The following is a 27,766-nucleotide window of genomic DNA, read 5'->3' on the forward strand; positions in this document are numbered from 1 at the left end:
TTTGGATGATTTGAGATAAAACTAAGAAATAGAAGAAGTTTTGGGCAATAGCCTGTTTTAATTTTATGACTATTGTATTTTTTGCTCTGTCCAATAAATAAATGATAAAAAAATGAATAAATTGGTGCAGATAACTGACCATGATGGTGCAGAGAGACGCAGCGCAGTGTCAGGCAGCGTGACGACAAACTCGAACTGTTGGTCTTGTGGGCAGATGGTGGGTGACACGTGCAGTGCGCGCGCCAGAGAGGCGCACCAGTCAGGCTTGTGTGCCGCCGCCATCTTCTGGTCGCCATAGATCTCAATGAATGGTTCCACGTCGTCATGCACACAGAATACGCACCACACACGCTCTCCTTTCTACCAAAACAAAATATTTCAAATTACATTTTTGATAATTCAAGAATTTGAAGTATCATTTTTTGGTTTGTAATCTTGTTTTCAAAATGATCATTCATTAGAAAAAAAGTGTGTCAAATTTTAAAATGTTCAATTATTACCTATTTTTGACATTTGATTTTGTGATCACAATTGCGGTGCTTGGTTTCGGTTAATATAGCCTAAGTCTCCTACCGACATACAGAAGTTATCAAAGATATAAAATAAACAAAAAATGAGTCTAAAATAAAGGAATGTATCAAATAAAACAAAAGCTTCATTTAATAATTCATAAACACTCATGGAAATTATGCTATACGATACTAAAGAATTAAAACTCTGAAGACAGATACCACATTTCAACATGATTTCATCAATAATTAAAATTTGAAAATCTGACACAACTTACATTTCTACAATCATTTATATTTTTCAAGATTTGCATATTATGAATATTTTTTATAAAAAAGATAAATTAATGTGCATGCCCATTTTTACGATTGCTCAACCTTAAACCTGATGTTACTTTGTCCATTGCACTTCTTCAAAGACAAAGGGGCAGTTAACATAAACATTCGCACGGAAATCGGTCGACATAACCTCAAAATACATATAATTATTTCCATTTACTTTTTATAAATTCTTAAATTTTGTTATTGTAATTTTGTTGAGATGAATTACCCCATACTAAAATAGCATACCTAATATGAGATAGTATAAGTCCATGGTAAGCAGTTAACAGTAGTTTTTTATCATTCAGCCTAGCAAGCTGCCGCAGGACAAATACCCCAGATGATATCTTATTACATATCCTCTCAATGTAAGGATGCCATGTTAATTTCCTGTCCAATAAAATTCCCAAGAATGCTACTTTCTCTTCTTGGTCTAATTCATTTTCCTCTACAAACACATTTATTTCTCTATCCTCTACTGAATTATATTTACTTTTGAATTGTAGGAATTGACATTTCTTACTATTTATTGTTAATTGCCTTTGCTTCAAGAATTGGACAATTGACTGTACTCCAGTAAAAGCATTTATTTCTAGACTATCTAATAAATAATTGTTAAAGATAAGCGATGTGTCATCAGCAAACAACAGAGCTCTGTGATCTTTTAACTCTTTTGGTAATTGGTTCACATACAACAGAAACAGTAAGGGACCCAGAATTGAGCCTTGAGGTACTCCAGCCTGGACCTCCAGTTTTTGAGATTTAATTTTTACTATTTCATTCCCATCCACCTTGGTAAGCTCAACACACTGGTTTCTACCTATGAGATATGATTCAAACCATTTTAGTTCTATACCATTCACACCTACAGTTTTTAGTATTTCCAATAATATTCTATGGTTCACACAATCAAAAGCTTTGGGAAATATTGCGGCTGCCTTCTCACCTGAATCTATTATATCTATTAGTCTTTCAACAAGGGATACTATTGCAGTCTTAGTAGATTTCCCTTTCTGGAACCCATGCTGTTCATCACATATGAAATTAATTTCTTCCAGGTGCATCAATAGCCTATTTAAAACTACTCTTTCAAAAATTTTACTTATTACATTTAGAATACTAATGGGTCTATAATTTTCAACTCTTTCAGAATCACCGCTCTTGAAAATTGGCAAAATTTTTCCTTGTTTCAGATCATCAGGGAAAATACCCTGCTCTAGTGAAGTATTAAGGAGATGCAATAAAGGGTCCAGTAATTCATTTTCACATTCTTTTAAAATTTTGCTTGAGACCCCATCCAATCCTACTGTTTTTTTGTTATTCAAATTTTTTATTATTCTTGACAACTCATCTCTTGATAATGGATGAAATTTAATACCTTTTCAATTGGCTCAGCATTTAATGTAGTTGTATTATAAGTATTAGTGTTCAGTGACTTTTGGAGATTATATGCAACCTGTTGATAATACTTATTGAAAAAGTTACAAATGTCTATACTATCATCCATATAATTTCCATGTTCATCGATTATCCTAGGGACATTAGTAACTGTATCTTTTTGAGCTGCTCTCCTATTTCTATTAATTACCTCCCAAACAGCAGAGTTAAAATTGGTACTAGTTGTTAATATTTCAGCTGTTTTCTTACACTTAGCTTTCCTCACTTCTTTTGCATAGTTTTTCTTTAGACATTTGTATTTGACTTCACTCGGAACATCCCTCACTAATTTAAATTCCTCATAAGCTTCCCTAACAATATTTCTTTGAGTAAGAATATCTTCAGTTATCCATTCATCTACTTTGTTTAATTTACTTTTTACTTTGACTTTTTTTATTGGACAGCATACACTAATGTGAAATCTTAGAGTATCAATGAATTGCTTATATTTGTAATTTAGGTTACAACTGTTATAAACACTACTCCAATTTTCTTGAAGCAGTTCCTGCTTCAAACAATTTATATTTCCTAGCTCATATTGCTGAATTTCTTTCACAAAAGTTTTTTTTCTGCTTGGATTCTGGCCCTGCAACTTAACATCTAAAATTTGATAGTTATGATCTGATAGATCTGAGCTACCTAACCTGACATTACAACCTTCTATATTTGTGAGGATATTATCAATAATTGTCTGTGAAGTTCGAGTTACTCTTGTATATTCGTGGACCTTAATTTCTAATTATTCATATTAATAATATCTCTAATATCCTCTGTCATTTTATCCTGCCTGGCAAAATCGGTATTGAAATCTCCTACTACTATAACATTTGTGAAACGAGCGGTTGTAATTTCCAAAAGTGTATGGAGCAGCTCACAAAATTTTTGCCAGTCTCCATTTGGTGACCTATAGATACCTAACACTGCTACCTCAAATCGATCATCAATTTTTAACCTTAGTCCCGTCACCTCTAAATCCATCTCAACAGAAAATCTCTTAACAAAATCCAGTTCATAAGTTTGGGTATGTTTAGCATTGCTAGTGAATATACATACACCACCACTTCTATGAGCTATTCTACAAAATTCTGATCTCAGTGAATAGCCTGGAATCCTAACTTGATTATTTCCTTTATTTTTAAGCCATGCTCTGTGAAAATAACAATGTCAGGATCCTCCTGTTTAAGAAATACTTCTAATCTGTCAATTTTGTTGCGAAGATACTGAATATTTTGATGATAAATACTAAAAACCTTACCATCTTGTGCTACTCTATCTCTAGCATTTGTAGCTATTTCCCTTCCCTGTTTTGAGCCAATTTACTAAAAAATCGTTATTTGTTTTTTTGACTGTTTTTAAACCAGAGGATTGCAAACGGCTTTCAATCAGCTCTGCCAATCTATTACAAAAGATTACTTTGCCAGATCGATTTAGATGCAACCCATGATTAGTGAAGTTATGTCTTTTCAGCCTTTCATTTAGAAAACAAATCCCCAGTTGTTTAGAATTCTTATTTTTTAGGCTGTTGATTGTATTATGGATTGATTTGTTTGTCGAATTGATTGCTTCATTTAATTCTGGCCTATCAAACCTATTAGGAATAGTACTTATTATTAAGTTTGTTTTTTTGCTGAGTGGCACAATTTCCTTGATTTTTCTGTTACTTGAGGAAGATGATTCAAGTTAGGTTCATTTATATTATTTGAGCCACCCAGTACAATTAGATAGTCATTTTCATCAAAGTCTTTAGTTTGTTCCCTAGCTGACTCTACAACTGCATTAATTGATGCACTTGGCTTGAAAAAACATTGGACATCAAATTTATTTTTCAATCTTTTATCAAGGAGATCACTGCAATCACGTCCATGACTGGACGTCAGTAGCAGAACTCTCCCTTTCCTATCTTATTTCCCTCAGCTATATTTTTGGTTGCTGTCTTCAAAACCTCACTGTACGTTTTATTTCGACCATTTTCAGAGCATTTCCCATCATTTAGGTTAGATTCTATTTTTTTGCATTTGGACGGAGGTTCTATCATACATTAGTATTATCAAATTTAGATTTTAGTTTCTTTATTTCCTCCGACATTAGACTACATTGATTTTTTAGATTTAGTATTTCTTTTTATGGTCTTCATCTTGTAATTTTATAATCAGTTCCAAAGATTTAATTTCTTCTACCATCCCTAACCTTTCTTCCTCAGACGTTTTTAGAGTTACTTCTAATTGGTTTTTTAAATTAGTGTGGCTACTTTGTAGTTGAGCAACTTTTTCGGCTAAAGTAGTTTGAGGAACTGGGGTTTTTGGTTTTGGCGTTTTTGAATTTTGGTTTTGGGAACGCGTAAGTACTCCCGCTATGTTTACATTTCTATTAATAACCTTCGATGTTTTACTTCAAAAAATTTCAAGTTATTGTAGCCAGACTGATATGGAAAAGAATAAAGTTGACTATTCTTGTATTGCTGCGAAATTCAAATATAATAATAATAACAAATTTTATTTCTTCACAAGATACAATAAGTTATAATACAATATAAATTTGAATAAACTAGATAAAAGTGAAAATTTTATATCAAATATAAGATAATAAAATACACATACTTGAATAATAAATATACTCAACAAAACAAAATATTACCATATTTTGCAAAGAAATAAGGTAGGGAACTCCCGAGACGTGCCCATTTGGGAGTTCCATCACATAAAATAACTAGATTTCAATGTGTGCAGTGTTTACTGAATTGGGTTTCATTTGGTGGCAAATAATAAAGTATGAAACTTAAAGTATGCTTATTACAGTTTTGTCTGACATAAAGGCTGGGAAAACGGAGTTGATTCATTGATTACGGTAGTGTAGACTGAATAAATCTGGGTTAGTTAGGATGCTTTTTATTCGGAGTAGTTTAATAGTAGTAGTTCAAATATAAAATGATATAAGGTAGTGCAACATTGTTGATTGTAATAAAGAAGGTTTTTGCATTTTATGTTAGTTTTTTAATAATTCCTCTACATCATTCATCTAATAAAGCTACTTTTTCAGTTTTTTCTGAACTTATATTGAGTTTTTAATGTTTTTTATTTCAAAAGGTATCATGTTATAAGCTCTTGGAGCAAAATATACATAGAATCTGCGATTCCATTCTTTATTGGGTCTGGGTGGTACGCAATTTCCAGTTGAGCGCAATTCATAACTGTTATAAACAGGGTTTAGCTTCTTACAAAAAATGTGCTTAATAGCTTATAAAAGTATAAATATCTCAGCGGAAGGAATCCCTATTCTTTAAATAATGGAAACGTATGGATTAATCTGGGTTTTCTAGCGATAGTCCTCATTACATATTTGTGTCCTATTAAGAGTAATTTCACTAAGGAATAGTATGTACCGTCGCTTACTGCAATGCCATATTATTTTAGTTCATTCTCCAATAGTGTATAATATAGGGAGCTTGACATGTACTTTGGGCAGAGTTTTCGAATGTAGTACAGCTTCCTACATGTAGAATAAATACTTTTTTTCATTTTTAATACTTGCTGAGTCCAGCTAAGTTTTGATTCGGTCATAATTCCTAGATATTTTGTATGATTTACGTCTGTAACACATTTGCAATTACAGCTTATCAGGTTGGAGACCATACAAGTTGACGTATGTACTGGAATTTTAATAACAGGTTCTCTATCATCATTTGATCGCTGTTTGAAGACTATGATTTTGGACTTATCTGTATTTAATTCAAGAGAGTTAATTTGGAACCAGGATCTCAAAGAATAAAGATCGTCAGTGAGCGTTTTAATCAGTTGGTCTCTTCCACTTGCACAGTAACTTTGCGCTGTATCATCCTGCAAAAGCTGTGATGGATCCCTGAAGAGAACCATTGCACAAATCATTGATGTAAATCAAGAATAGCTCTGCTGAAAGTCCAGATCCCTGGGGTACCCCACAAATGATTAGCCTTTTTTCGCTTAGTCTCTCCTTTTCTATCTGCTGAGTCCTGTTCTGCAAGAAGCTCTTGAACCAGTTGTTAAATACACCTCGCACACCTGAATGGTGCAATTTATTCAATAAGATCAATCATGTTCAACCATGTCAAAAGCCTTGTGTATGTCGAGGAAGAAGCTAGCACATTTCTTGTTATTGATTAAATTATATGTCACAAAGTAAAATTGTGACGAGAAAATAATTAATAATATTATTAAAAGACGCTCGGCTATCAGCAAGCTAGCTGACCCGCGGAGATGAGGAGGGTACCGATGGCGCACCATCTTCCGCGCATCGAAAGGATTCTTACAGCCTCTGGCGGCGGCTGATCTCCATCCCCTCTACTTTGGGAGAGTATTTAAACGCCAGACGAGCCACTGACCATAGTATTCGTTGCATTCCGCTCCCAACCTTCCTTCTCCTTGTACAGCGGCCCGTCGGCTGCCGTCCGTCCCTCCTGTTCAGCGGCCCGTTGGCTGCCGTACGTCCCTTTCCGTCCATCCTCCCAGGGCACAGCGGCCCGTTGGCTGCCGTCCCTTCCGTCCATCCTCTCCGCGCACAGCGGCCCGTTGGCTGCCGTCCCTCCTTCCTCTTTCTACTATACTGGAGCGAAACCGAGGCCGTAGGGCCAATACAAAATTACCTCGAAGTGGTGTCATCAGAGTAGAGAGCGACCTTCACGCCGTCAGAAGCACCAGGAGGTGCTGTCCACGCCAGCTAAGGTTCAGAGAAGAAAGAAGAGGAACTTCGACTTGCCTCCTTTCCCCGCCCACATTAAGACCGAGCTGAGTCGTCCAGGAGCAACACCTGGGTATCAATCACCTACCTCTGAAGGTACTCAGGGTGTACGTGATATATAAATCTCAGTCATCAATTTTAGCATTGTATTTTCAGTGTTTTTTTCCTTTTTAAAACCCTAATTGGTTTTTGCTGTAAAAATTGCTTATTGATAAAAAACTTGCTAACCTCACTCTTACTAACTTCTCTAATATTTTGGCAAAAACTGATAGAAGCGCTATAGGTCTATAGTTATTTGAATTTCTCTTTCACCGGTTTTGAAGATATGAATAATCATAGCATTTTTTAATTGTGTATGATATTTCTTAGACCTGAGTATCTGCGTTCAAGTGTACAGAGATGGAGGGCTTGATGTAGAAATACAGCATAAAATAAATTGTGGATGGATGAACTGGAGAAAAATGAGTGGTGGGAAACGTGTATAGATCAGTTGTGAGGCCAGCTATGCTGTATGGAACAGAAACATGACCCATTTCAAAGAAACAGGAACGAAAGATGGAAGTGACTGAGATGAGAATGTTGAGATAGATGTGTGGGGTTACAAGAAGAGATAAAATAAGAAATGAATTAATCAGAGGCACTGTAAAAGTTGGAAAGAAAACTGGGAAAGAAAATGCAGGAGACAAGGATGAGGTGGTTTGGGCATGTCCAGCGACGGGAGGAGGATTATGATGGACGAAGAGTGCAGGATTTGGTTTTGGATGGTGTGAGAGGACGAGGTAGACCTAGGATGAGGTGGAGAGATAGAATAGCGGCTGACTTGCGGGAGAGTGGTTGGAGGAGAGAGGAAGCATTGGATAGGGCTTTGTGGAGAGGCAGACTAAGAGAAAGGAATGCCGACCCCATTCAAATGGGATAAGGCACAGCCAAAGAAGAAGAAGTAAAATATTTCTTAGAGCTCAAGCTGAGATTGAAAAGGTAAAAAAGAACAGTGGCATTATCTCCAATTACTTCTCCATTTCTCGATTTGATCTGTTTCAATACTTCTTTAATACTTCTGTAATGCAAGAGAGGATTGGAGGATAATGGACCTTAATTTGAATTTGAATTCCTTAGCTTCTAATTCTCCAATCAAGGTCCATTATCCTCCAATCCTCTCTTGCATTACATCTTTAATAATCAATTTTTTTCAAGTATTCGCCTTTAGGGGCCGGCTTCCGAGCTCGGGATTTAGATAAGTTCTAGACTTTAACCAGCTTTAAACTCTGGAGACAGAAAATTGGCTTTCCGAGTCAGAGCGTTAGCGTAGTCGAGGACTCAAATAGACCCTAGAGTTTAGAGATCACGTTAGACCCTGGAGTTTATAATTTCGCTTTCTGAGTGAAGGGCTTATAAGTCCAGGACTTTAATTAGATTCTCGCCTCTTTCCGAGTCAAGGATTTATCAAAAATCGTTAAGTCCAGGACTTAAAACAGCGTGATTTCAAATTCTCGACTGGGGTAGGGTTTAAATTTAAGTTCTAGACTCAACCGAGCAAACATAATCTAGTTATTGTTTTGGAGTAGATGAATAGCTAAATAAATGTCATGGAATACCTAAATTATTTGAATTAGTCCATCTAAATTCATAATTTATAGTTTGTTTGCAAGTTTATTTTGGAATAAAGTTATTCATAATATTATGCGTTAAAAAACTAACCTTATTTTACGACTGTGACAACATAACCTAGAAATGTTCAAGTTAAATAATACAAGGATTGCCTTGGGATGCCCACCATCTCCCAATGTGAATATTATTAATCAATGGCGTATTCAACATATTAATAACAATAATTAATTATTCCAGTTTTTTTAAAAACAAATACGTTTTCCAACTCAATAGGTAGGTAGCATACTAACATTTTTATTCCAAAATCAATGGCAAGGATCAATGATAAATAATAGCTTAACGTAAAATGAAATGTTTATTTTTTATTCATGTGTCAAAAGTTTAGGTTTTGCTTTGAATTTATAGATTTACACAAAACAAAGGATTGAAACGTATTTTCACAAAATAATTGTTACAAAACAAAACAGTTTGGAGAGCATTTGAATTATTCCACTGCAATCAGCTGTTTTGCTATAGGTCTGATGCCAACAATAAAACTGCAAAATATTGAGAATTTCCCTCAAGTTTACTGCATTAAAATCCTGGACTCGAATAAGTCGAGAAATCAATAGACCCTGGAGTTTAGAACATAAACCCGTGACTCAGAAAGTTAATTTAGACCCGAGAGCTCATTTTAGTCCTGGACTCTGTAAGTCCAGAACTTATGGATCCCGAGCTCAGAAACCGGCCCCTAGAAGTTTTGATTCCAATTTTTATTTCATCACAAAGATTTTTATATCTTGCAATATCATTATATGGTTGATTTAATGTTTTTTTTTGTATAGTTTGCTTTTGATATCAATCTTCTTTAGTATATTACTAGTTAGCCATAGTTCATTTGTAGGCGTCACATTATGAATTTTTTTGTGTGAATGATTTGTATAACTAGCATAATTGACAGACCTGTGGATCATGTGAAAGAACTTTTCAAAAGCAGAATCAATTTCATTTTTAGTATAAACACTAGACCAATCGGTTTGAGCTAATTTACTATTCCATAATTTTATATTCATTCCTTTACTTTCTGTGCCTGAAGCTGTCTACTATTCTGGGGAAACAGTCCACACATGGAAAGAATTTTACTTCTACAGAGACGAATTATAAGGACTATCTTCAGGCAACTATACCTCGCCCACTGCAGACCCTTGTTTGTGGAGGCTGGCATACTCACACTACCTGCACTGTTTGTTTTGAAGGCATGTTTGATGACTAGAAGGAAGCCAAATATGTTTTGAACAATCATCAATATCACCACTACAACACTAGACGGAGGAACGACACTCATGTGTCAGTGGTACGATCGAGACTGTCCCAATATGGATCCAAATACATCTGCTTAAGGATATAGGAATATAAGGAATGTTGTAATCCTTGCAAATATTGTGCTGCGGTGGTATCTGTGAACCTGGCACAACTTTGCTCTGGATTTGGTGGTCGGGCTTGCTCTGCTGGTGGACGGAGCACGCGCGATTATTCAGAAACAACGGGACTTTTACACTCTTTAAGTGTGCCTAAGATAAGTAAATGAGGTAGGAGCTGGGGGCTGGAGGAATTCTGACTTGTTTTATTGTGAGACCATAGGTGAATTATCGTGTTGAACCAATCAGTAGCTACTTTTATCTTGTTAGAGATACATCATGTAATTCCATATCAGACTTCTGCGATACGAACTTAACAGACATTTATCTTTCTTTTATCGATTCACCCAAAATTGTAGACGGTTGGAAATATTCTCGCTATCTCTAATTGCAAAGCCGATAGATATTATATTGGGGTTATTCAAAAACGTAATTATAAGCTTTTCCCTTCTTCTATAGAGGAGATGACATATTTTCTTTCACTGCTGTCAGTTGAAAATAAATAAATGAATTACAATTTTAATTAGATTAATAGATAAATAATAAAATATAATAGTAATTTGCTGAATAATTATTAAATATAATTTGCTAGTAATAGTAATACATTATTTTTTCGAGCTCAACTCAGGCAACAGGCACTCATTGTGAACATTAGTGGGCAGGTATGGAGAACATGTTGCTCGGTCTCACCAATAAAAGACATCCTAAACTATCTCACGGCGGGTTTAATTATAGAATAGGAGTTCAAAAAGCTAACGGTGATCTTACATGGAGATGTCTCAATATATCATGCAAAGCACAGATTATAACTGATAAGCAAGTAAAAAAGGTAGTTCTTAAGCTAAATGATCACTGTCATACTTCGAAGGTTCAGTTACTTGATTTAAATGAATCATCTAATAATTTAGTGTGCTCGACACCAAGTAATGTGTGCGGAGAGCGACCTGAGCGTATCTCTAACTGTGACTCTCTCACTGTTGGTGAGACTAATGAGAGTATGTCTGAGGTTTCAGTTTATGTTGCTGATAGAGGTTGCGGGTGTTTTAGTTTGATTGAAAGGCTCACTATCGAGAGAAATAATTTGATAGTGGATAATCAGAGACTTAAGGAACAATGGAGCGCCGCCATTGATAGGTCAATTGTGAATGATTTGAGAATAATGGAACTCACAGACAGGCAGATGAAGGACAATAGTTCTCAGACTTCTACGGAGATGACTAGAGGTAGCAGGAGCATCTCTACGGAGACAGAGGAGAGACTCCTGATCGCTCAGGATGAGAAATTGGAGGTTTGCAAAAATTTTCCCTCGGGTATGAGTAAGCAACAGCTGGATCTCTTGGTTGAGGAGAACACAACTTTGAGGGATCAGATCATACTGTTGGGAGATGAGTTGGAGAGAATCAAGAGAGTTCTTGTGCGGCTGGAAAGTTTGAAGAAGGGACTTGGATCGGTAACTGCTGGAGGGACTTGTGCTGGTTTACCTAAAAGGGATCCTGGTATTCGAATATGGTCGGATAGTCATGGGAGAGGACTGAATAAGATTCTAAGAGAGAAATTGTCCAGGGGTACCAGATCGTATTATGAGATATTTTCCCACGTTGCTCCTGGTGCTCCTCTGGAGGTGGTGATGGATGAAATGCTATCAGAAAAGGAGATTAGGGGCACAGAACCTGGTGACTTTGTTATATTGGTGGGGGGGTCAAATAGCTTTGATTTCAATATTTTATCTCAGGATTGTGCTGATAGATTCATTGAGAGGCTGATGCGAGTTGTTAATAGTTTTCGACATGCACAACTGTACCTTATAGGTATGACTTGGATGAAGGCTCACTGACTAATGTTGCAATCAAAAGAGTGAACAGAAATCATTATGTAATATTCCTGCTTTTTACCCTGATTATTCAATCAGCATCCTGAATTTGTGGACATACTATAGATCTCTGCACACTGCACATGGTCTGCATCTTAACAAAAAGGGAAAAATTGAAACTGGTTGAAGAAATGTTTGCAGTCATCAGCAGTGCTGACATGGATCAATCAAAGCCTCAAATCTGTTCCTCCGGACAGGGTAATGTGGACCATGTTCTTTTGTCTAATTCGCTGAATCATGAAGGATTTTCCAATGTTGATGCGGGTGATTTTTTGGGAGTCGGTGCTCATTGCCCAGTGATAACCTGAGTGACATTGGGCTGCTGGATGGGTCAGTTTCAAGTTTGGGGGAGTTGTGGTTGGGGTTATTGTTCCTAAATATCCAGGGAATTGCAGGAAAATTTGAGTTGTTGGAGGATTTTTGTTCAGGACATAATGGATTTGATTTTGTCTGTGTGTCAGAGCATTGGCTTAGCAATTCGGGCAGAGAGCAGTGTGTCATCCCCGGTTATAAGTTGGCATCCTTTTATGCTAGAGAGGAAAGATCACACGGAGGTACGCTGATCTTCTGTGCTGATCACATAACTTGTCAGCAAATAGAGGTGTCTCAATTCTGTGTTGAAAGGCACATAGAGGCATGTGCAGTGCGTGTTCAGTCACATAAGTTGATAGTGGTCTCTTTGTACCGCACTCCTGACAGTGATCCTGGCCTGTTTTTGGAAAAGCTGGAAGAGATGCTACGATTTTTTCTCTCTGGGTGGTGTAAGTACAGGATTGTTCTTGGAGGTGACTTGAATGCTCATTTTGACATTTTGAGAAATCAAAAGACTTCTAGGGATTTCATCAATTTGCCTCGTCAGTTTGATTTATATTGTTGTAATTCAAAACCCACTCGTAACCTGGCATGCCTGGACAATGTTTTCTCCAACGCTTGTTTGGGTGATGTTAGATCTGACATACTCCCTTTCCTCTACTCAGATCATGATGCTGTCAAATTTGAACTGCGTGACATGGTGGAGACCTCGGAACCAGTTGCAAAGGGGGATGCCTCAGTCAAAACTTTCAGGTGTATTTCGGCTGGTAATGTTGAATATTTCAAGTACTGCATATCCAGGATTGATTGGAATTTGGAATTGGGTCTGGATGAGGATTATATGAGCTCCAGTCATAGTTTACCATCTTCTGCGGTTTTTTATAAGTTTTTCAGTACTTTGATGTATCATTTTGACATTACATGTCCTAAAAGGCATTCAAGTACAGGACGAAATTCCAACACTCTAAGATCAAAGAAAAGTAAGAACTCATGGTTCACTATGGAGCTTGCGTCAATGCGTCTTGATTTAATGTCAGCCTATGATTCTTTCAGGGTCTTGGGTACGCTTCAGGCTGGTTGCGATTATAGGGTCATGAGGGGGAGGTACAGAGAGGCAATTAGAGTGGCAAAGCTGAATTATAACAGCAGAGTGATAGACAACTTATCTAATAAATGCAGAGCAGCCTGGTCAATCATAAACAAACTGAGGCCTGGAAAAAGTAGGAGGAACATAGCTCCAATTCATCCAGATACCTTTGCACAGTTTTTTGCACATTGTGTGGGAGAAATAAGAAGAGGGATTAGGCAGACTGATGTCTCTTTTGGAGAGCTTTTAAGTAGTTGCCCTGTCTCCACTGCTAGCTTCAATTGGAAGCTCATCACTCCTGAGGATGTAAGTAGAGTAATAAGGAATCTGAAATCATCAAGATCCAGGGACTTTTATGATTTCTCCAACTCTCTTATGAAGGAAATTGGTGAGTGGGTTGCTGAGCCGTTGTCAGTGTGCATTAATGCCTGCATCAGAGAAGGAGTGTTTCCAGATTTCCTCAAGATTGCCCGAGTGTGTCCGATTTTCAAGAAGGGTAACAGAGAGGATCCAGCAGACTACCGGCCAATATCGCTCATACCTGTCTTGGCCAAGGTTTTTGAGTGTATTGTTTCGGAGCAGCTGAGTTTTTTTCTTGAGAACAAGGGCATCTTCACGGGCTCCCAATATGGTTTTCGTAGGGGTAGATCAACAACCAATGCCATTGATGCTCTTGTCACGGACATACTCAATGAATTTGAGAAGAAGGGTTTTGCCTGGGGTACCTTTTGTGACTTGAGTCGGGCATTTGATTGTGTCAGTCACAAGATTCTGATTAAGAAACTGAATTACTTCGGCATCCAGGGTACAGCTTTAAATTTGATTTGCTCCTACCTTTGTAACAGAAAACAGACGGTTGAGATTCATGGAAAATGGTCACCTACAGTGAGTGTTGAATGTGGAGTTCCTCAGGGCTCCATTCTTGGGCCTCTGCTTTTTTTGATAGCTGTGAATGACTTACCTTATAATGTGGATGCCAATACATATATTTATGCAGACGACACTACTCTGATAAATACTGGTCGTGATATTCTGAAAGTTGGTGAAGGGGCTACTAATGCAATGACACAGGTTTCTGATTGGTTTGCAGCTAATGGTTTTCTATTGAACCAAGCCAAGACACAGACAGTTGTCTTCAGTTTAAGACCATATGTGAGCGACCCCTCGATTTCTAATAAGGCCAGATTTCTTGGACTGACGGTGGATAACGATCTGTCTTGGGCTCCTCATATTGATACGGTTTTAGATAGGTTGTCTCGAGTGAACTTCCTGTAGCTGCGTTTGATGTCATGTTTGCCGTTTGAATATGTAAAATCTTCATATTTTGCTCTGTTCCAGTCGGTTCTGTGGTTCTGGTGTTCTGTGGTAATGCTACCAGGATTGGAGAGGTATTAATAATGCAGAAGAGAGCTATCAGAATAATGAGTAGAGCCGATAGAATAGCCCACTGTAAGCCACTTTTTGTTGAGCTTGGCATTCTTACGGTAGTGAATCTGTATATATTCAGTAGCCTTGTTCACACTCATAAGTGTAGAGAAACGCTCCAATGTGGATCGAACGTTCATGGGATAATACTCGACATAGTCATGACATCAACATTCCTTTTGCCCGTCTGGAAAGGCTAAGGTCCAGCCATCTGATAATGGGTAGACGTTTATTTAATAAATTACCCCTCAAGTTTAGAGACATGAGAACCATAGAGTTCAAAAAAACTCTACATACGTGGCTCTGCGCTAACCCTGTTTCAATCATGTTGACGAGTTTTTTGAGCTGCCTGAATCCAGCTTAGACCTGTAATGCTATAAAAACATTGAAACCATAAAGGCATAATAATTTGACTAGTACTCTATTATGTATGTGTTCTAATATTTTGACGTGATCTCATGCATCTATAGATGTTTCATGGATCGAGAAATATATCTATCTATCTATCTATCTATACAACTGCTTGTCAAATGAATTGAAGAACTTGGAATACTTCGATCAATTTAAAAATGAACTTGAAAAATTCTTCACAACAAAACCATATTATACCTAGTTTGCAATAATACTTTGAGGAAATAATGTCACCATACCAACACCAGGAACCATAAGGAAATTGAGCTCCACTATATCATGAATAATCTAACAACCACAACGCAAACGCGCTTCCAGTGGGAGAGTATCAAGTAAGTAGGTACCAAGTACATGTATTTGTATAAATGCTCGCTACAAAAAAGAATGAATACAATTCAATCAATTAACAAAATCTCTCGACTGCATGATTTCAAATGAGTGATATTAGCACTTTTGGCATAAGGGCGCCATAAGTCATGAAAGTTAAGATAAAAATTAGTTGAGCTAATGCGCCTGCTAAGTTACTCCCTTTCTTATGGTATGATCACATTGGATGCGTATGTTTGCAAGTACACGCGTGGTCATACACGACCAAGTGCGCAGATGAGAGACAAAATCTGTAAAAAGCAATAGGTGATATTTAATTAACACTCACACTAAACGCGTGCACTTGATGGTTGCGTCAGTGTGAACAGCTACAAACAAGTCAAAGTGTTACAATGGTTCTCTCCAGTGTGTTTTTCGGCTCATGCATGAACTTTTGCACTTGCACATAACTTACACTCATCCAATAATATCATAGCCTACACTAAAGGTAGGCGCACACAGATCGTCATCGGACGGATCAGACGATTAGATTTGATACATTGTTTTCAATTGGAGTGCGCATACCTTTACGATGAGGATAGGATCACCTTTACGATGAGGCTAGGTATGCGCACTCCAATTGAAAACAATGCATCGAATCTAATCGTCCGATGCGTGCCGTCCGTCCGATGACGATCTGTGTGCGCCTACATTTAGGGTGACTACGCCGAAATTCTCTAAATACCATTAATGAGTTTAAAAATTAGGCCCACTCAACTCTAATCATTATCCTTCACTCAATAATCAAGCACAAGCAGTGTTTAGGAATACGATTAATAATCAGCCATCACCTAACTTGATTTTGCGATTGTGCGTGAAGCTGAAGATGAAAGAATGAGTGATGAACTCTCACCTTAGAATGAGCGCCAATCTTCTTTTCATCTGTCGGGAGTCTTCTGAGCCAGGCATTCTTGTGAACTTCACGAAACAGAACAGTACTATTGGCAACGCTGTTTCCTGGTACAGCCATATTTAAAAGAGCTAACTAGCCGGAAATAGTAGATTGAATTCTGAAAAAATCAAAATTGTTGTACAAGGTCAAACAAAAAAATCATAACTACAAGTCTTAAAACCCAGTCTTTATATTGTGGGAAAATAGGGAATTTGGTGGGTAGGCTACCCAGTCTATGCCAGGGGACGCATGACAATGTCGACGCTTCTGACATGACTGACTTCACTGCTTACAACACAACCACATACATGGGGGGGGGGGGGGCTTTGCTCGCTAATTTTATAAAAGTTATATGTATAAGTGTATTCTGCCTTTCATCTATCTTATATTATTAGCTTGTAACGGTTCCAACATAATTTAAATTGAAGTTTGAAATATTTTTGGTCTAAAATTTTGTAGAATTATTTCACAAAAAAGGTGTGAATTTACAAGACTCATATCACATTCAAACTGGTAGTCTAAAGATGAGATCTCTACACCAGATGAAACCAAGAATCAAAAGGGTGATAAATTGAACAAAATAGCTCAACATAGTCTAAACCTTATTATAACAAGATTTAAAGACTTATGACTACAATTCAATGGAGTATTTTATAATAATTGACAGAGAAAAATACATAGAGAACGTTATTAAAAGCTATGATACATATATACATTATGTGATCACTTCAGAATAAACTACCCACACAAATTCCTATACAATATTGTCAACTGCTAGCTTACTTTTTAATATTAAAAAATAGTAATTTATTAAAGAATATAAATTGACTTATGAAGGAATCCTGAAATTTGAGTTGTGAAAATTAAAATCTTAATTACAGGTAATATTTCTAAGAGAAAGTATCGAACTGAAGTTTTAGGCAGATGTAACTTATTGCTGTTCGATTATGTAAATCATACATTACAATACCAGAGACTAGATTCTTCCAATGTAATAGTATTGTTGATGAAAATCAAAGAGAAGTTCTTGTATAATAGAGCAAAAGTTTAAATAGTATATCACATACTATTAGAACAAAAACATGTTCATTACTTTTAAAAAGTTAGTTTTAATACTGTTTTGGGAAAACACATAAAAATAGGTTATGTTCATGTGTCAGCTCGGCTTGAAACGTTTAATGATTATTTCAATTCTAAAACAAATGACCCTCAAATTTTGAAAACAATTATTACAAATTTTACCTTGGTAAATAACATTACAAATAGATGATTGATGAAAAAGAAATCTTAAAAATTACACAGAGATCAGTGAAATCTTTCTCTTTCAGCCATTTTCTTTTCATTTTTTTTGTGATGTCAGCTTGTCAATTTCTCAGAGTAGTACAGTTTTGCCAACAGTGAACAAAAACGTTGTTATCGATTTAACAATAATTATTATTAATTTATTAATCAATGATTTTGAAACTATAGAGTTAATATTGATTGAATAATTGGGAAGGATGAATAATTAAGAGGATTTTATGATAAAAAAATTGATAGGTCTTGACTTGCCTACTTGATTTATATGGAGACTCTAATAACGTAATTTTGCTTCTTTCCGCATAGCCCGGATAGCTCAGTCGGTAGAGCATTAGGCTTTTAACCTAAGGGTCCAGGGTTCAAGTCCCTGTTCGGGCGATGTTTTTTGATTGAATTTACTGTTTCAAGCTGTATGATCTATCCATATAATAATGTTTTTTAAACTTTTTGAAGGGAATTTTCTAAATAAATGAGAGAAAATGAAACGTTTTTCATTGAAACGGCTGCTCCAAGTAGGCTACTTTCGATTGTAATATTTCTATACTTTTGAAGAGAGATAATTATGTTCTCAAGAAGAGAGTAAGTGCACACTTACAATACTCGAGGGAGGACCAACTTGGATGTTCCGTGCCGTCGACTATCTAGGGTTGTTTTCCGGTGCTGGCAATCAGGATGTTCAACTGCCTGCCGCATTCAGTGAAGGGGCGCTCACCTACCGCGTTCAAGAACACCCTATCAAGGTGGCTCATTGGAAGGAGTTTTTATTCTTTAGAGGATTTTTTCAATGATGACTATGGTGGTCTGTGACGCCGCCATCTATGTGAAAAATACAGTTTTAATTTTTGACCCAATCTATCCGGGGAAGCCTGGTCATCGATCACGATATTGGATTATAATCCTAAGTAAATGGGAGAAAATGCTTATTTATTCAGAGCTGATACGTGCATGAGTTGAAAATCATGCGCTTGCTACTCCCGTTGGAAGGTGTCCATTTGAGCCAAATCCTCTAAATAGGATTAAAAATCGCTTGAAACCCACTTACTGTAGGTTCACTCATCTCTCATAATCATCTGCCTCATTACTCACACACAAGCTTAAGGATCATCTAGGCATCATCCTCACCAAAAAATAGTAATAGTAATACCGCAATAATAAATGAGTAGATTGATCAACGATAAAACAATATTGAAATTTTAAGATCCTTGAAATTATTCAAAATTTCAAAAGCTATGATACCAATATTTTTGATAATCATTATATTTATACGGTAGGCCTACTATTCAGAGATATGATACAGGAATTGTACATTGTATCCATATAATATAATATGAAGACTAATGGGCCTATGATTACTTTTATTATTATTTTTGCCAACTGAAAATCTTGCTTATTTTTCTTTAGTAGTCAGTTCCATGAGAAATCCCAGTCTTGATAAGAATTTAGGGAAAAGTAAGAGGAGAAAAGAGGACAAGTGGAAAGAAAAATGAGAGAAGGAAAAGAAGAAAGATATGATAGAAGAGAAGAACTGGAGGAGAAAAAGTTGGAGATATAGAGGACAATTTTTGGTAGAGGAGATAGAGGATAATTATGAGTGAAATGAAAGTCAATCAAAAGCGAAAAATCAAGGGAATGAAATTTATGTATTGAATCATACACAACATACACTGAGAGCAATATGATTTATTCATTCCAACAGTTTATATATTCACAATCATTTTTATTTTATGGTTGTAGTTGTTTATGTACAAATAGAAACTTTTCCTCTATAACTATCAACTATGATGTTATTATATCATAGCAATTATTCATTCGATTTGTTACTCAGTTTTTCACGAGCAATGAACCTTTTCACAACACAGCACATTTTTTGTAACGTTCGTCTGTATCACAATTTGGTCACTATAGAGAGAAGTTTTGTTCATCAAATTTATTATTGTAGTAATCGTTTGGTAGGTATGTTAATTATGATTTTATAAAACTATAATGTTCACATTACAAGAGTCACACTAATTTCGAGAAAATTCAAAGAAAAGATACCGTATATGGAATCTTTTTTTATGAAACATGCATACAATTAACCACAACTTTCACTCATTCACCAGTTTTGAAAATCGCTATCCAACATATCAGACGTCTTATCAGAAAAGTTATTAATAATCATAATCATGAAATGGATGAAAATAACAATTGTCAAGTTTAATATTGTTATTAATATTAATTATACGACCCATAAGGCTGCTATTTCCACTACGGTACAAGAAACAAAATACAACATTCAAAGTGAAATAGGTACTTTTTCAAAAATGTGGATGATCCAGCATAGATTAAAAAATATGTTTCTTCAATGCAAAATATATTCGAAAGAAAGGCTTTACAAATTTGATTCAATGCAGTTTATAATAATATGACATTGTAGTTATTTTTCAATGAAATAATAACCATATAATATAGGTTTTCAATACCGTACGGTAATCAAGTTGAATCCTTTGAAGTTTTTCATTGCCATTGCTCACATCGGAAATTGCAGTAACTGATATAGTGAGTCGTATTTTTGGTAACAGGGAAGTTTTACAATATTGAGGCCCTGATGTTTGGTTGGAAAACTGTTAATTATATTCAAATCCGTTGTATTGAATATTGTCAGTACCAGATTCACGGAACATAAATAATTGTTCTGGGTTGGAATGCAATTCTTGATGAAAGAGATGAATTGAGATATGTATATAGTAATAGACGATTTGATGGACTGCTATCGTACTGAGATGGAGAGATTAAAATATGAGTAGTTATCTCTTGCTCTAGACTACTGATATGTGGATGAAGTAAATGACATGTTCAGAGGATATGCAGTCACGAAGCTGGTGGAATACGATATGATTGGCATTGATATGAGAACCAGCTGGTTAACTGATTTGCTTTTTGATATGATTGGTTTGAACACAGAGTAAGGGATAACAATAGCTTTTTGTGTAGTTGAGAAGTTGATATTGTGGTATTTATTCATATTGAATGAAAAAGACTAAGAAATGGTCAAAAAACACAGATTTATTGATACTTAGAAATACCGGTTTTGGTTATTACACCATTGTCAATCTCTGATAAAAAGAAAAAAAAACGTTCATCAGAGATTGACAATGGTGTAATAACCGAAACCGGTCTTTCTAAGTATCAATAAATCTGTGTTTTTTTGACAATTTCTTTGTCTTTTCCATTCGATAACAATAGCAACTATAAAAACATTTCGTACTTTACATATTTTTTAACTAATTCAATAAATTTCCTCTTCAATTGTAAATAAAAATGCATTCATTGGAAAACGTTGCTATTAGTTTGATCATCAATTTAAATAATATAGGAATAAATTAAATCATTAATATTATCCATTTCAAAGAAAATATAATTGGATGAATTATTATCATTATCATATAATATTTGATATGTAAATATAATTTTTTCAATTTTTTTTTCAATTCAAAAAATAATTTGTTCCGCACAACATAATATTATTACAAAACATTGTACCATCTAAAAATACAAAAAAATATATGAATATATGTAATATTATTACATAGCTTATATTAATTGTGAATTATATAATTGGTTCTAGTATGCAGTGAGGAACATATTAAAAAAAAGTATGATTCGAAAAAAGTACGGGTTTTGTTCATTACCGTACACTGTCCCTATTGACAATAGTTTAACGACAAACAGAAAACAACACATAACTCACACTAAGTTTCCTCTGAGAAATATCGCAACAAAAATAAATTCATTAATCAGTTGAATGCCAACTCCAATTTCACCCTTACACTGGTGTATTCTTGTAATCATTTACTATTTACATTTTTTTAAAAGCCAAATCAGCATAGAATAAAAATTCTCTTTGTCATTCATGTACCTATGTTATGAAAATGTATAACAAATCTTTTTTTGGAAGTAGGTGTGGTAGTATTGGTGTGTTTCTAAAAGTGGTGGCAGAAGAGATTGATCAAGATTATCAATGGCTCAAACATATTGATTGGAAGAATCTTTAAAATGTAAATTGATTTTAATATGATATGAGTTTTGATAGGTCTGATGATTTCGTGGATCGTAAATAATAAAACATTATATCATACAAATGTTCCAAATAAAATACTTTTTTGATGTAGAACCTACTGTCATATAGACTAATACCTACTCATTAATATTCAAATCGTAAAACATAAACCAGACATTCCCAATATTCTAAAGAAGACGATGCCAAATAACTTGAATAAGTATGCATGCACCACTTCATTACGTTCTTTTTTTCTCAAATTATTTTGATAATTTATTAATAATGTCGTATTAATTATATTTATCAGTCTTATTCAACAACTATTGGCTGCTTACCTAGAAATTTGAGAATAAATTTATTCTACAATGAACAGGAAAATAAAAAAATGAACACAGAAATATTATGACAAATGAAAGTGCTTTAATTTTCGAGGACGATGATTGAACTTCTCCACTCATTGTCAAAATTGGTTCAAATTAGAAAACGGTAACTTGTAATAAATAACTAGGCCCACTTTACAATGCAAATTGACTGCATTTGATATTTCATGAATAATAATTGTAATGATTATTATAGATACAATCAATGTAGTGAATCTCTGACGTCAGACCTTGTATTACAACTAGATTTGTTTAGAACACACATTCTCTCATGATATAAAAATCAAATAATTTCCCTAATATATACAAAGACCTTTACACAATTCAAACATTTCTCTAAAAAATTATTACATTATCTATTCCATTAGAAATATAGTAACCGTTTAATCATAATTATCGTATAAAAGTTTTCATGGGAGAAATGTACAGAGGTTGAAATATGAACAAATCTGAAATATGGGTTCAAACCCCACAAAAAAACTTGAAATTCGTCAACTCTTGATCCAATCTCAGCTACAGAAACGTGAGTCAATAACTTATTAAAAAATATGAATGAATTATTGAAACGTATCAAATGAATAAACCATTATTTTCAGAAACAATCAGCAAATCAACAAACCATAATAATTTCCAATTGATAATTCACTGTTGTTGATGATTAGGTCCATATCTAGCAGACTCATCACACATGCAATCAAGTCATAAGTTATAACTTGATAGTCTAATCCTCATTAATCATGTTTCTTGATGAATCATGGAACAACAATATATTCTAATGCAGACCTGTATCAGTTCTGATTTGTATGAAACTGAAAAAAAACAAGCTTACTAATTCAAAGTCCTTGTTATGTGACTGTCATTGTTTTATGACTGCCAAGTGAACCCTTTAAGCGCTGTTGAGCTGAAATTATTATAAATAATTGAACTATACATTTTTTCATTTTACTTTTATTTTAAAGCTATTTTCAGATTCAATTCCTTTTTTTATTTTATTTATTTACTATATATTTCTGTCTAATTCATTTCGGCTCTTTTTTCACACTTACAAATCATCTATTCTAGGGAGCATGAATATTCTTTATTCTGTCACTCTCCTTGGAAGAGTCTGCAGAGACGATTTTAAGATAGTTTGAAAGACAAAAATTGTGAGATGATTTTATCCAATCAGATTTATTAACTATTTATTCTTCTTTGTAATGCTAGAAATGAAGAAATGTTTTCGGGAAGACGCAATAATTATCACTCTATGGTATAGGCTACAATATTCTGCAATAATAATTCATTGTTGAAAATGTCTGAATTCATTTTGTAAAATTGCTAGCTCTGTTGCACACTGGCCACATTGAAGTCATAATCACTAACCTATATTATGTTGTATGAGTACTTTCTCATCTTGTTACTTAGTGTACATAATTTTTTGGATTTTCATTTCAACTTACTCTTACGCTTAGCTTGGTTTTTATTTTTTATAATTAATTTGAGAATAAATTTGAATAAGGGGGGTTTTCCACACTTCAACTTTGTTTGTCATTTTGGGTCCAATCACAATACATGTGAAAACCCCAGAAAATAAAGGAATGCTACACATTCTTTTGGTGGAAACCAAATAGAATTAACATAATATTCAAAGGATAGACTGGCCTTCAAAAGTCTGACAGGAGTATTTTCTTATAATTTACTGTTTTGATTTTGATTGATTTGTTTTAGAACTTTTTTATTTTTATAAATTTCAATGAACAATAATTATTCTGAATTGATTATTTTTAGAACAATAGAGCCCAAGGTAGGCTGTAGGCCTACCTAGTTACCGCAATTACCATAGTAGTGGTAGGCTAGTTACCAAAGTAGTTACTGTCGGTCAATTTTCACCCCTATGAAGAATTATCCTTTTTATAATAGGGATTATTGGGAAACTGATAAATGGGAAATGCTTTGGAGTCTAAAACTCCTTAATGGTTTACATTAATTTTATTGATGTAAATTTAGAATTATAAGACGACTTTGAAACAAAACTATTTATGTAGCTTACATTATTTATGCTGATAATAAAACCAATTCAATTCAATCAATACGGCGCCGGTATTGCCAGAAATTCGATGAAGTTCTGTGAAAGTGATCAAGAGTTGACAGTAATAATAAGAAATAATGTGAATTTGTTAAAAGTTGAACGCTGCCTTCTGGCGACGACGAATGGAACTAATAGAAGAAGGTGCTGCTTAGGCTAGCTATACGCAGGACTCCTGTGCGTTGGCCATGAGAGGTGTGCGGACGGTGACAATTTCGCGGTGCGTGCCAGGGGACACGAGCAGCCCCGGTCCAGAGGGCGCCCCAGGCGCTCGCCTTCCAATGTCGATTTCTGAGTAGATGGTCGGTTCGCCACGTTGCGCCACCATTTCTGACGCCGTCGCCCCATCCAGGCTGGTTGGCCGAGCCAAGCATAACTCTGCGTACGTCACTTCTTCTCCCTGTGCAGCCTGCACCGCGCGCAAACAACATCACATTATATTATTGCAATTAAAATGTACCGTATTACATTACATTCATAATATTAAAATCACGCCTACATTGAACAACATTGTTCCAAGTATATAATTTCCCAAAATAAATAAATGTTTAATTCCCAAAAAAAACTAAAACTACCACATCAATTACAGAAAATATTAGATAGTTACAATTACATAAAATAGTTAGTTTCGGAAATTTCTTATGATGTGTCTTCATCATATTATGTTCTTGTTTGATAATGTTTAACATGTAAACTTATATTTAACATCCTTATTATTTGAATTGCTGATATCACATTGACTTCATTACCTTGAACAAGAACTACCTCTATAATAATTATTATTATCATAACCACTTTTCATTTTTATATTCTCCTCACTTTATTCAGAAAAGATTTCAAAATGTATGTACCCACATGGATGTATGTATAATGAGAATGACAATTTCCCTGGATAATGTTTATTTTATCTCTTTCCTGTATAGGGCTACTTGTAATAAAAATAGAAAGAAAAATAAAATGTTTATTTTGACTATTAAAGTTAGGCCTATACCTAACAACGACAATGGAGATGAGGTACCGGATTTCCAGTCTGGACGCAAGTTTTGGACAGTTTCATTTTTCAAATTTCCTTCTGCTATTCAGTTCTTCGGTCTTTTTTAGTCCTTAGTTCTATTTAACTCCATTGTTCTCATTGTTCTCATTAGCTCTTCTATAGCTCTCATTGGGAGGTTCAACTAATTATTATACAGTAATAATGTTCATTTTTAAATTATCGTTGAGGACTACATATATTTCATTCATTCATCTCGTTGTATTATTTTTGTCTTCAAGCAATATAAGAATACTGTAAAATTTTATTCGACCAACCAACATACATTGTACAAACAAATTTGAAATAATAATGGTGTAGCAAACACCTACGCATACACAATACATGCCTATCATATTTATTTATCTATTTATTTAAATCATAAGTCAAATCTAATTACTGCTACACTCTTTTTTAGACTATTGTCACGGCGATATGTTGTTCTCTTTGGGAAAATAAATTTGAATACTTCTCTCATAAAATTTCTGTGTTGGATTAATGTTAATCCATCCATGCATTATATTTTGAGATGGTTAAATTTATTCCGATAGAATAATTTTCTCTTGTCTTATTTTTTTCATCAATTGAATTTGGGATTTTCTCTGAAAATTGTAGAAGAAATACTGAGAAAATAACATAGTCGTAGAAAAAATACAGAAAAATTACATACGGCAGCAAAAAATATATCTACAATTTTATAGAACCGACTGAAAACGATACCTTGGATTGTTGAATATTCTGCTGTTGTTGGGTGTATTTATTTTTGTAATTGTCGTAGATGTCACCGTTCCTGGTGATGATGTTGTTGCGTGGAATGGTGTCTTCGTAGCTGGGCAATGCCACCGACTGCTGTGTCGCAGACTGCCCCCCACAGCTGTCCACCAGCATTGTCTGATTCTGACCCGGAGTCCCCAGCTGGTACTCTGAGTCTGAATAGACAAACAACAGCACAGAATAGAATCTCTCACAGGAAAACAAGACTATAATAGTTATTTGTGCAACTAGTGCGCAAAGTGACAGTTTGCTGCACCGAAAGAAACGTTTGGAATGGCTTCTTGAGTGCAGCAGAGGAACTTTGCGCATGTATTTCACATTAAATTTTTCCTACAGTTACCATTGAATATGAAAAGTGGGTAATTATGGGTAAAATGATGGCTGAAATCCATCAAATGTTTGTGTATGTGTGATGCTGTTATTAATTGTTATTAATAACAACCTTAATTCATTCAAAAATTAATAATCCAATTGAAGTTGAAAATTCTCAGCCAAAGTTCTCATTTTTATCCATTCAAGAATCAGAAAAAATACAGATGGAACAAAAAATTCACATTCAAAATACACGCCAACAGCTTGTTGGCTGAACCGAGCTGCAAGATGGCTGAACACAACAAGATGGCTGAACCGACAAGCGCGCGACCTAGTGGGAAGAATCTAAGTTTGTTTCATCCAGCTAAAAATTACTGAAACACGATTCAGAAATTTAGACTTTTGCTCAAATTACCAATAAAAATGCTCAAAGTAAACTGAAAAATATTTATAAAAATAACATAGACAACAGAGAATATTTATTGTAGTATTGTTATGTTTTTTATTATTTTTATTTATATGAATATCGAACGGTAATCATTTAACCTCAAAATTCGGATTTTATAATGTATATTTGCTACTTTTCTCATTTCTTGCAGTTGAAATAATAATTATCAATAGGAAAGAACTATTATTTATAATTAAATGATGAGAATTCGTAAATAATGATTATTCAATTATGATTTAGATGAACATTATTCTTGTTTTGGATTTCTAGATTGGGATCTTATCATAAATGTAGAGTAGCCATTGAAATCATTCTTATCTAAATCTAACCACAGTCATTGTTACCAACTTAATTTTTGTTTTCGTGCACTAATCCTCCATATAACCCACCAACTATTTTGTATTGCCATGTTGCAAATCTGGAGTGCAGAAAAAAAATTTTCCGCACTAGAGCGGAAAAGTAAATCTTTGCGTTCTGTAATCAGTGCAGGAATAGTCACTTTTCAAGGTAACTGTAGGAAAAAATATAGCTTAGTTGTGCTAGTTTTAATTATTATTAATTCACATTAAGTTTGAGGCTAAGCTAATTTAGTGAGTTGGAATTGGAGATTGCTTGAGAGACTTTTGTTTGGAAATTGATTCACATCTGACCATTAGTGAATGAATTACCGTAGTGAAACGTCAATTGAAGTGAAACTATAGTGAGGTCCACGTTATAATGTCAGTAAAGAAAGATAAGAAAAGCATTGCCGATTCTGTGCCTTCTATAGAGGATAGCTGACACCGTTATATCTGATGTTATATTAACTGTACATTCTTGTTTAAAATTATGAATTATATTTTTTCAAGAAAATATATTTTTCAATGATTGAATAAAAAATTTCGAAAATTTAGATGGCATCACATTATATTTCTAAATTGTTAAAAAACGATCTGGGAAAGTTGTAGGAGCTGGAAAAGGATAGTGCTATCTGCTTTGTCGAATGATAGCAACACAAATGTTGATCAAATACTGCCACTATAACGTGGACCTCACTATAGTGTATAGTGGAATTCAAGTCACTGGAAACTATAG

General features: G+C 34.8%; 2 protein-coding genes and 1 non-coding gene across 8 annotated transcripts in view; 1 reads left to right on the forward strand and 2 right to left on the reverse strand.

Moving 5' to 3' along the window:
• The window catches only part of LOC111051549 (formin-like protein 7), a 132,785-nt gene extending 115,078 nt beyond the window's left edge, over positions 1-17,707 (reverse strand). For all 6 annotated transcript variants that reach the window (XR_005571189.1, XM_039427315.1, XM_039427316.1 and 3 more), the window contains exons 1-3: positions 17,588-17,707; positions 16,307-16,463; positions 140-360 (exon numbers count right to left, since the gene is read on the reverse strand). Coding sequence is in view for 5 of the 6 variants with exons in the window: in XM_039427315.1 (XP_039283249.1) it covers positions 140-360; positions 16,307-16,423 (338 nt within the window). In the remaining variant the exon portion in view is untranslated. The remainder of the gene's footprint in view (positions 1-139; positions 361-16,306; positions 16,464-17,587) is intronic.
• Positions 17,708-17,949: 242 nt separating this feature from the next.
• Trnak-uuu lies at positions 17,950-18,022 on the forward strand. Its single transcript has one exon. It is a non-coding gene; the product is annotated as a tRNA-Lys (tRNA).
• Positions 18,023-19,304: 1,282 nt separating this feature from the next.
• The window catches only part of LOC111051551 (nephrin), an 807,626-nt gene continuing 799,164 nt past the window's right edge, over positions 19,305-27,766 (reverse strand). The window contains exons 13-14 of the mRNA XM_039427333.1: positions 25,879-26,087; positions 19,305-24,537 (exon numbers count right to left, since the gene is read on the reverse strand). Of these exons, the coding sequence (XP_039283267.1) occupies positions 24,289-24,537; positions 25,879-26,087 (458 nt within the window). The 3' untranslated portion in view covers positions 19,305-24,288. The remainder of the gene's footprint in view (positions 24,538-25,878; positions 26,088-27,766) is intronic.

The sequence above is a fragment of the Nilaparvata lugens genome, chromosome 4, assembly GCF_014356525.2.
Source record: "Nilaparvata lugens isolate BPH chromosome 4, ASM1435652v1, whole genome shotgun sequence".
Lineage (NCBI taxonomy): Eukaryota > Metazoa > Arthropoda > Insecta > Hemiptera > Delphacidae > Nilaparvata > Nilaparvata lugens.